The sequence below is a fragment of the Miscanthus floridulus genome, chromosome 8 (genome assembly GCF_019320115.1).
Source record: "Miscanthus floridulus cultivar M001 chromosome 8, ASM1932011v1, whole genome shotgun sequence".
NCBI lineage: Eukaryota > Viridiplantae > Streptophyta > Magnoliopsida > Poales > Poaceae > Miscanthus > Miscanthus floridulus.
In genome coordinates this window covers 163,096,539-163,107,688 of record NC_089587.1, presented here as the reverse complement: position 1 = coordinate 163,107,688, position 11,150 = coordinate 163,096,539, and the positions used below count along the sequence as shown (strand labels likewise).

General features: G+C 49.4%; 1 protein-coding gene across 1 annotated transcript; it reads right to left on the bottom strand.

Annotated features, from left to right (window-relative positions):
• Window positions 1–237: 237 nt before the first annotated feature.
• Window positions 238–1,374, bottom strand: LOC136470103 (uncharacterized mitochondrial protein AtMg00810-like). The gene has a single exon (XM_066468062.1). It carries the CDS (start codon window positions 1,372–1,374, stop codon window positions 238–240), a length of 1,137 nt encoding a protein of 378 aa, XP_066324159.1.
• Between the last annotated feature and the right edge of the window lie 9,776 nt (window positions 1,375–11,150).

The following is an 11,150-nucleotide window of genomic DNA, read 5'->3' as shown; positions in this document are numbered from 1 at the left end:
AGTCCAACAGGCCCCTTCCTTTTTTTTGCGACTGTCCCGTAGAGAGATAGAATTGGGCCACAACCTTTGTATTACATCTCTGTCAAGTATATATACATGTTGTGCAGCCGTGTGCGCTAGATGCGCACGGACATGGTCCGTGGGCGACGTCGTGGCCACCTCATGGACGCTAACTAACTCAGTCGAAACTGAGACTAGGAACTACATCTCAACACCCCCCTGCAGTCTGATGAGTCTTCACGGCGCCACGAGAACGACACATAGACTGGATCGAAAGACCTTGAAGGTGGATGTCGGCAGCCCCTTCGTCATGATATCGGCGTATTGCTCACCGGTAGGAACGTGCAGAACGCGCAGGTCACCGAGCTGGACGCGTTCATGGACGAAATGAATGTCCAACTCGATGTGTTTGGTTCTCTTGTGGTGCACCGGGTTCGCTGACATGTAAACAGCGGAGACATTGTCGCCGTAGGTCACAGTGGCCTTGCCGATGCCGCAATGAAGTTCACCAAGTAGCTGGCGTAGCCAGATGCATTCGGCGGCGGCGGCGGCGACTGCTCGATATTTCGCCTCTGCGCTTGATCGAGACACCGTCGGCTGTCGTTTGGAGGACCATGACACCAGTGCGTCGCCCAGGAAGACACAAAAGCCGGATGTTGATCGCCGTGTATCCGGACAGCCGGCCCAGTCGGCGTCGCTGTAGGCTGTGATGCTGAGCTCGGCTGATGCCCGAAGACAAAAGCCCAGAGAACTGGTGCCGCGGACATATATGAGAATCCACTTCAGCAGTGTCTGGTGTGGTTCGCGCGGGTCGTGCATGTGGAGGCAAGCTTGCTGCACCGCGAACGCCAGGGCCGGACGCGTCACCGTCAGATATTGCAGAGCTCCGGCCAAGCTGCTGTAGTGCTTGGCATCGTCAATCTTGGGACCATAGGCAGAGAGCTTCCCTTTTGCATCAACAGTCGGTGCCGACTTGCAGTTCGCCATGCCTGCGCATTCGAGGATGTCCTCGGCGTAGCGCTGTTGGGAGAGGTAGAAGCCGTTGGCGGTGCGCTTGACGTCGATGCCGAGGAAGAAGCGAAGCTGGCCAAGATCCTTGACGGCAAACTCAGCGTGGAGACGGTCGACGATGCGCTGAAGGGGAGCCGTGCTGGACCCGGTCAGCACCATGTCGTCAACATACAGAAGGAGGTAGGCGACGTCGTGTCCGCGGCGTAGAACGAACAGCGATGAGTCTGAGCATGTCGGAGTGAAGTCGATGCCGGTGATGAACGTGGCGAAGCGGTTGAACCAAGCCCGTGGGGCCTGTTTGAGACCGTAGATCAACTTGTCGAGAAGGATCAAGAAAACCCGTGGGCTGTTGACAGAGAACATGTTCTTGCAGATGGCCGTGCAGGAACACGTTTGATACATCAAGCTGCCTTGTCGGCCAATGGCAAGAAGCAGCGATGGTCAGAACGGTGCGTATTGTGGCCGGCTTGACGACCGGCGTGAAGGTTTCCCCGAAATCGACGCCGGCACGCTGGGTGAAACCCCGGACAACCCAACGGGCTTTTTACCGGTCCAAGGAGCCGTCGGGGTGAAGTTTGTGTTTGAAAACCCACTTCCCGGAGATGATGTGTGCGTCGGGTGGGCGATCAACAAGGTGCCAAGTGCGGTTGGCCTGAAGGGCGCGAAACTCCTGCTCCATGGCAGCATGCCAATTGGGATCCCGGAGCGCGGTGCGCACCGAGGACGGAATGGGAGAGATCTGATCGTTTGGCGACGAGGCGGTGGAGGCCTGCGTGGTGAGGGCGTAGCGAGGATTGGGTTTGAAGACGCCCGCACAGGAACGCATGACCATAGGATGAGCCGCCGGGACAGTAGCTGCTGGCGAGGCAGCACCGGTAGTCGATGGCGAGTCGCACACTCGGTGAGCCGTTGGTGAGCGCTGGAGATGAGAGAGGAGGGCTGGCATGGGACTGTGAATTGGAATTGGAACCATGCTAGTGAGGAGGTGGAGAAGCAGGTTGTAGAGGTTGGGGGTCGCTCTGAAGAACAACGATATCATCTGTTGTCAGTTGATGAACAGTAGCGTGAGGGGAGGCGACAACAGCACTGTCTGAGCGGAAAGGAAATCAGTGCTCGTCAAAAGTGACATGGCGAGAGGTGATCACCCATCGTGTGGAGAGATCAAAGCACCTGTACCCGTGATGATCGGTGGGATAGCCGAGAAAGACGCAGGCTGTAGAGCGTGGACTGAGTTTATGTGGCGCGATGGTACTCTGATTGGGGAAATAGAGGCAACCAAACACCCGCAAATGATCGTATGCAGGAGGGGCACCAAGCAGGAGTTGGTATGGCGTGAGTGTGCCACTGGCCTGGCATGGCCGGCAGTTTAGCTAGTGAGTGGCCGTGGCCAGGGCCTCAACCTAGAAGCGCGGTGGCATGCTGGCGTGCAGCAGAATGCTGCGAACGCAGTCATTAAGCGTACGAAGAATGCGCTCTGCCTTTCCATTTTGTGCAGAGGTGTATCGACAGGAGAGGCGAAAAGAAATGCCATGGGCAGCAAGATGAGTGCGAAAGGCATGGTTATCGAACTCTTTGCCGTTGTCTGACTGGAACGCAATAAGCGGCAATTGGAATCGAGTTTGGACATAGGAATGAAAAGACAGTAAACAGGTCAGAACATCAGATTTGTGGTGCAGTGGGAATGTCCAAACGTAATGTGTAAGATCGTCAATTAAAACAAGATAAAATTGAAATCCAGAGCAGCTAGCAACAGGCGAGGTCCATACATCAGCATGAATGACTTCAAAAGGAACATAGCTAACAGAGTCTGAAGATGAAAAAGGAAGACGAACATGCTTTCCTAACTGACAAGCCTGACAAGCATGCGACGATGACTTGGAACAGCTGTAGTCTAGATGATGTAAGGTCTGGCGGAGGGAATGACGTCCCGGATGTCCCGGACGAAGGTGCCACAGATCCACGGAAGGAGCAGCGGCAACGAGAGCCTCCGGCGACGAGGATGCCAACGGGTACAAGTCGCCGGCGCTGTTACATCGGAGGAATATCCTTAATTGAAAAACCGAAAGGGTCAAACTCAACTGTAATGTTATTGTCACGAGTGAGAGAACGAACGGAAATGAGGTTCTTAACTAAGGAGGGTGACACAAGAATGTTGTGCAATTGAAAAGGGGAATGAGCGGTGGCGATGGCAGTGGAAGCCATGTGAGTCACGGGCATGGTGGCACCGTTTCCAACAGTGATTGGAGAAGAACGTGTGAGGGGCAGGGAAGAGGAGAAGTTACCGGCGTTGGCGGCCATGTGAGACGTAACGCCGGTATCCATGAACCACTCGGTGGCTTGGGGTCCGGATGGGGGGACGCCGGAGGTGGCCAAGGCAGCAAGCAGTGCCTGGTGATTCCAGACGTCGGTGGGCGGTTGCGGTGGCGGAGGAGCCTGAACTGGAAGCTGAGGAGGAACGCCGGCGAGGTACGCTTGCTGCTGGGGTGCACCAAGGCGAGGACCGAGGACGCCAGCACCCGGAACACGGAAGGGCATGGGCCAGGCTTGCACCATGCCTGTCCACGGGTTCATCCCAGGAACCCAGGCGGAGATCGGGGGGTGAGGTGGAAACCCGGAGCTGGAACTGCCTGGTGGACCGGACCCGCGCCCACGACCCTTCTTCTTGGAGGTGCGGTTGGAGTCGAAGCGTGGAGCAGTTGCAGAGGCCGGCGGTGTGGACTTAGCGTAGAGCTGGATTCTCCTTCGGCTGCTGAGGTAATCGCAGATCGATTGTTGCCGGTGGCGAGGAGGGCCTGGTGCTGAGCCGCCTTGGCATGCTCCCGATCGTACTGCTCTTCCAGCAGCAGGTAGGAGCGGGCCGAAAGGAAGGAATGAGGCGGGTTCTTGGTGGTGATGACGAGCACGGCGTGGCAGTACTTGGCGTTGAGGCCACGAAGCATGTTGAGCACCTGGTTGGTCACACGAACAGGCTGCCCGACGTCGCGCAAAGCGTCGGGCAGTTGCTTGAGCTGGCCGGTGTAGGCGGTGATGTCCATGTCGCCTTGAACCAAACTCCGGAACTCCGCCTCAAGGTAGACGGCGCGATGCAGTTCGTTATCGCAAAACTAATCGTGGATGGAGGACCAGATGGAGTACGCTGTCGCCCTAGGAGCGCGGACAATGGCGCAGACATTCGAGGAGATGGAGTTGTACAACCAGCTAAGGATGCACTGATCAATCATGCACCACCACGGATCACGGTGGTCCTCAACGGTCGGCGGGGAAGAAAGATGTGAGTCGATGCCGAACTTGCCGATGAAGGCGTCGAAGAAGCAGCGCCACTCGGTGTAGTTCGACTCGGCGAGGTTGAGTTCGATGGGGACGTGCGCCTTGATGTTCACCGTTTGGAGAACGGCAGCCGGCGGCGCGGTGACGGCGGGTGGGTCGTTGTCGACGGAGGAAGACGAGGAGGAACCGGCATCGACGAGGAGGAACCGAAGAGAGGGTTGGCCTCCATGTCCATGGCGCCAGGATGATAAGCAGTGGAGAGAGGACGAGCGGCAGAGCGAGATCGCCGATCTGCGACGAGCGGCGAGCGACGGTTGTGGAAGCGAGGAAGGGATCGGGCTGCGCTAAGCTGATACCATGTAGAGAGATAGAATTGGGCCAACAACCTTTGTATTACATCTCTGTCAAGTATATATACATGTTGTGCAGCCGTGTGCGCAAGGAGCACATGGACATGGTCCGTGGGCGACGTCGTGGCCACCTCGTGGACGCTAACTAACTTAATCAAAACTAATACTAGGAACTACATCTCAACATGTCCGACAAGCCCCTACCATGAGCGCTAGTTGAACCTCACATCGTTGTAGTTGGGTCAGAATCGAAGCCAGTGGATCCCTTGAATTGAACCTGCAAAAGAGATTTGAGTTGACAATTGTCAAAAATAACTTTGTTCCTATTATCCATATTGACCACAAAATGGCCGCTGCACCAGCAGTAAAAGGGATTGAAAAGTTTTCTCTTTATAAGAATATCATTCACTAGATAAGTGTTGGTGTTTCAAGGTGGATTAAATCCAATCATCATATGGATTGCTCTCCATAAAAAATGGTGTGTGAACATCGAAAGACAATGTGTTAAATGGTTTCAGGTTTTCCAAACAACAACATAACATGTCTCCATTCTAGTTTCTCTTTAATTTGCTAACTTATCCTTGGTGAGAATAACCCCTCTTTTAAAGAACCAAAGAAAGATTTTAATCTTCGAAAGAATCTTAAGCCGCCAAACTACTTGTGAAACTTTTAAACCATTATTGATTAGGTAACTATACATTGAGTTAACTATGAAAGAATCTGTTTTATGCATCCTCCACACAAAACCATCATTACCATATTGCATGTTAATATTAGCCACTCTCGCGCTACTATGTGATTCCATTCTAGTGGCTTGTTTCCCACTAAATTCCTTCTAAACTCAAGATTAACTGGAATCGTGCTTAATACATCTGCAACCTTTCTTGTTTTCGGGGGTTGTCTCCTGACTAGGTATCTTTGGAGAACCTGATCTGGTTACCATCATGTAACATGAAGGCACCCAAACTCAGGAAAGTTTCTTTTACACCCATGAGGCCCATCCAAAAACGAGAGTTTCCTCGTCTTTTCTCAACTTGTTATCATGTATTATCTTTTATATATTGTTTCTCAATAAATTTTGCCAAATTTCCTATTCATTAATGTAAAAAAACACTTGACAGACACTTATTTTATAAATCAAGATTCATAATGCCTAAACCCCCTTGTTCTTTGCGTAGACATAACAGAGGCGAGTGAAGTGATCTATATTTCTTTTTGTGATTGTTATTTTGCCAAAAAAATATTGATCTATAATACTCTACTTTTTTAAAAATCACATCTAGGGATCTCAAAGAAAGAAAGCATAATATCGGAAGGCTTGAGAACACTGAATTAATCACCACCTGTCTAACTCCAAATGAGAAATGTTGTCTTTCCATCTGCTAAGTCCTTTTTTATTCACTCTTCTACTTTCTTCTCATACGTGCACATACATGTCATGTTTATTTTTGAGATTTTTAGATTGAAGGGTTAATTGGATTGGTGTCATTACAATTTTCACGGATCAAGATACGCCACTGCAATTCATCTATTTCAAACCATGCCATTATAGTTCCATTGAAGCATGAAATGCTATAGGGCCCATATGTAGGTCACTCTATTCTAGTATCGCCTAAACTACCCCTCTATCATTCTCTCCATGTGCAGAGATGCATGGGCCCACATGTCATCTCCTTCCTTACCACTTTCTTCCCTACGCGACGCACGGGTGTTTGGCCATGCGATGCGAGGTGGACAGGGCAGTAGGGGCAAAGCCATGATAAAATATCATTGGGGTTCAGTACAATCACACAATGTAATATAATGGTTGCCTTCCGAAAAATAATATAATATAATGGTAAAATTGGCTACAGGACACTAAAAGTAAAGTTGCTTTGCCAGCGGATATGAAGTGTTCTATAACTAATTTTGTCTGATATAATACTATGAATAATATCAATAAGCAAAACTATAATAGTTTAATACCGGATGATATTATATAAGCTCCTACATTATCAATATAAATATTAATCTCACTACCAAGATTGTTTAGTTTTGTTGAATTGCAATTAGTGGGTATGACTTAGCCACCTCTACCGCAAACTCTAAAATTTTAAAATATCAAAAGAATTCTTAGGATTTAAGTAGCAATGGCCCACATCTAAAATAATTGTGTTTATATTTTTCTATTGCGATCGCCCACATCTTTGCGTCTATGGCTTCTGAAAGGATCAAGATGCCCAAGAGGGGGTGAATTGACTAATTCTAAAATTCTTTGTAATAATTAAACCCTACGGTTAGCCCAATTAACCCCTTGTGCCTAGAAAGTGTTTCTATTGATCTACCGCACAAAAGTTTAGCAACCTATGTTCCAATCCTACTCTAGCATGACAATTCTATGAATGTAAATGACAAGAATTGAATTGCTCAAAGTAAAGAGAGAAGGAGGAACGTGGTGATGTTTTGCCGAGGTATCGGAGAGTCGCCACTCCCCACTAGTCCTCGTTGGAGCACCCGTACAAGGGTGTAGCTCCCCCTTGATCTGTGCAAGAATCAAGTGCTCTCTACGGGTTGATTCTTTGACACTCCGTCGCGGTGAATCACCCACAATCACTCACAACTTGAGTTGGGTCATCCACAAGCTCCGCCGGATGATCACCAAGCTCCCAATCACCACCAAGCCGTCTAGGTGATGGCGATCACCAAGAGTAACAAGCACGAACTCTCACTTGACCACGACAAGCCTAATGAGAAGGGTGGATGCACACTTTGCTACTCTTGCTTTCACTAATGAGGGCTCTCTTTGGGATTCTCAAATCTCAATCACCTCACTAGGACCTTGCTCTTCTTGGCACTCTCAAGGGTGTTTCTCAGCTGTTGGAATGAGCAAAAGTACCCCCTCACACGAATGAAGGAAGTATTTATACACCCATATTCAAAACGAACCGTTATGTACCTCTGTGGGGTGACCGGACGCTCCGGTTATGTTGATCAGACGCTCCAGTCAGTTCTCCCTGAACTGTTGTGTTTAAGTTGTGACTGAACGCTGGACAGCGTCCGGTCATCACTGACCGAACGCGTCCGATCATGATTTTCCCTCTCTGGAACCTTACTAGAGTCGACCGGACGCCGGCACCCAGCGTCCGGTCACTCACCTCTTAGCGTTCGGTCGCACCAGACGAAATCACCTTGATCAAATAAACTGATCGGACTCTACGCCAGCATCCAGTTAGCATTTGACCATCCATTCAATTCTAACTCTCGATCATACGTGAATGAAGTTTGCTCCAATGGATCTAAAGGCTTTTTAGGAGCTACCTAGTGCTAGATTTAGCAAGTGTGCACCACACCTAACTCACTAGACTCACCTAGGTCAAGCTACCCATCTATACCCCCCTTAATAGTATGACCAAAGGAAAAACAAAGTCCTAAACTACTCTAAGTGTCTCCTCAACACCAAATGACACTTAGAACTAGTCCATCCTTAACCTTGTCATCCATCCTGTAAAAACCAAAATGATTTCCATCGTAGGGGCATGACCACCATGATAGCCCAATCGATCTCCATTACCGTGACCTAACTTAATTACCTCTACAAAACATACGTTAGTCACAGTAATCACGTATTATCATTAATCACCGAAACCCAACTAGGGGCCTAGATTCTTTCAATCTCTCCCTTTTTGGTGATTGATGACAATACCACCTCGAGTATGTGAAAGAGTTGAGGTTTTTAACATGCTTGGTTCATATAAGCTTTTGACAATAAGAACAAAAGTGTTAGGCAAGCTTATATGACCCAAGCCAACATGATGAACTCAGAAGATATAAAATAAGCATGAGTACAAGTAATAAAGCTCATTTGCATCGAAGTAAAATGCGAAAGCAAAGCAAATGAGCATAACACACGTGATATGACATATAAGTAATTCAAAGTAGAGAGCACACATGTCACATATCACATAAATATCACAATCACATTAATATCACAATTACGATCATACTTAAGTAGTTCAATGCATAATAGTAAACATGAATACATAATGTATCACACATAAAACTCCAAATGTAATAGATAAGCTATAAGCTAATAGATAGACTCCCCCTAAATGTATCGCTCTCCCTAAGGCTAACATACTCGATCCCTCTCCCACTTTGGCATCAAACACCAAAACCTAAGGGTCGATCGACGGGGCTACAGCGGACGAGTTAGGCGCTGAGGTATGAGGAGCAAGCTGGAACTGTGTGCCATCATCATCTGATCCTGAGCTCTGAGTGGTCTGACCTTGTGTAGCTAGAAGCAATGCTGAAGCGGTCTAGGTCAGATCTAGAACTAGCGCTGCCTGCTCTGATGATGCAACTGACAAAGGGAGCATCTCTATAGTCCCGGTAATAGGTACAACTGTAGAAGGACCTCGGACATGTAGCTCTAGTGGTGTAGGTTGCCCTATCAACTCACTAAATGAAGCACCAAGGCTCCTGGAAACTAGGGTGAGCACTGATGAACTCTGAGGCGGAGTAAAGCCCATATGAAGAGGAGTGAACTGCGGGGCTGGCACTGGTGAAGCAAACCACTAGGACACCTGCTTTGTAGGTGAAAGAAACTATGGTGCTGGCTATCCCTGACTCTAAAGCCCACTGGGATAGAAAGCTGGAGTCATAGAAGTGGTGGCAGGCTGACCTAGCTAGGGTGAAGGCTGTGGCAGTGGAGCCCCAATAGCTATCACAACATGCTGCATAAACCCATGTAGATGCTGCTGCATGAGAAGCTGCTGCTGATGCATGGCCTGCTGCTGCTGCTGTATAGCCTACTATTGCTGCTGGATTGCCTACTGTTGTCGCTGGAACTCATCCTGCCGAGTCTAAAACTATGCAAATGTAGCAGCGGTCTCCTGAGCCTGGCGAGCCTGATCCTGCCTCATCCGCTCAAGTATAGCAAGTAGAGCGGGATTTGTCTGTGGTGCAGGTGGAGCTAAACTAGAGCTACCGGCCTCATGGTCATGTCGTCGAGGAGGCATCTAAGGGATATCGTGGTAGTCATCATCTGAGCTATCATTGGGGTCGCTCTCGACCATCCCCTCCTGCTGAGCATCAAGCTACTCCTCCTCAGTAGCCGCTATACCCCTGATGGTCTCATCCTGCTAGGCTATAGTCTCTGGCACCTCTAGACGACAACACGGCTGGCTGGGTGTCCTCACTACACTATGGCGGATCATCTGAGTCATGTTGTATGTAGGGAACTCTGTAGTAGCACCACTATACTCTACCAGCATCTCAGGTGGCCTCACAGTAACTGCCCTATGGATCAAGAATGTAATCCTGTGAGCATATGGTAGCTGCCTGTGACCCCTGAACCCCTCTGCAATAGTATCCTCCATCTCTGATAGAAGGAGATTCCAAATGTCAAACACAGTCTGCTACATCAGAGAGTTCAGTAGCTATAACTATATGCAAGTCAAGCCCTCACGATACCCCATCCTTGGAAGCAGGGTCCTCCTCATAATAGCATCAAGCACTCTAGCTGTAGGAGTGAGATCTTTGGGTGTCCTGCTTGACCCCTCGTTGAAAGGCTCTATGAAGCAATAGCGGACCAGATCTATAGGGGGTACAAGACCACCATGAGGGCGTCTGGGAGGCTCTATCTGTCCATAGCATACCTCATGTAGCCGGATGGGCTGCTCCTGAAGTTTGAGTATCTCTCTGACCCTAGAGCTCATCAGCCTGTAATCTCTGCCTCTGAAAGCAAAGTGAATGAATCTGTGCAGCGGGTCAATCCAAAGTGTAGCATAGAACTCACAGACCCAAGATGGAACATATAAGCCTGTCTGTCCATGTAAATCTATCAGCCCTAACAGGTAAGATAGGTAAGGGCGAATATGCTCTCCAGCTGCTGCTATAATGGACTCAATATTGCACATCCTCTGAGATCTGAATACTGCCCCACTGTTAAGATATGCATTATAAAAATCTTCCTGCAGTGGTGTGTAGAAGCCCTGTAAAGCTCAGTCATCCCTCCTCGGTGGGAACCACTGCTCAAAGTCCACAAATCTAAGCTGTTGCACCTGCTTGGCCATGGCGGCCCTCAAATCTAGATGAGTCACTAGAGGCGGACCCTATGGTCTAGGAGGTGGATGAGAACCCCTCCGCTGTGTCCCTGGCCTCAGTGTGATTGGAGCATGGGTACGACCAGAGCGGTGTAACTGTGGCTGAGGTGCCTGCTCTATCTCCTCGGCCTGCTCTCCCTCTTGAGTCTGCTCTGCTGGCTGTGCCTGCTGCCGTGGCACCCTTAGAGACTGACTCTCATCAATAACGACACGCCATCTTCCAACCATGATAGTCCCAGCTAGACCACTATGACGGCGCTCAACCTGCTCAAGTGTAGCCCTCTATGTTGGTGAAAGCTGATCTACAATAACAACACCACTCCTAGCACCTCCTCTCTCTACGCGCTCTGCGTCCTCTGTAACTATGGCTGCTCTCGCTGTATCTACATCAGGGTACTTGCGCTTCCTCATTGCTAGCTTCTTCATTGCCGTGCCTTTT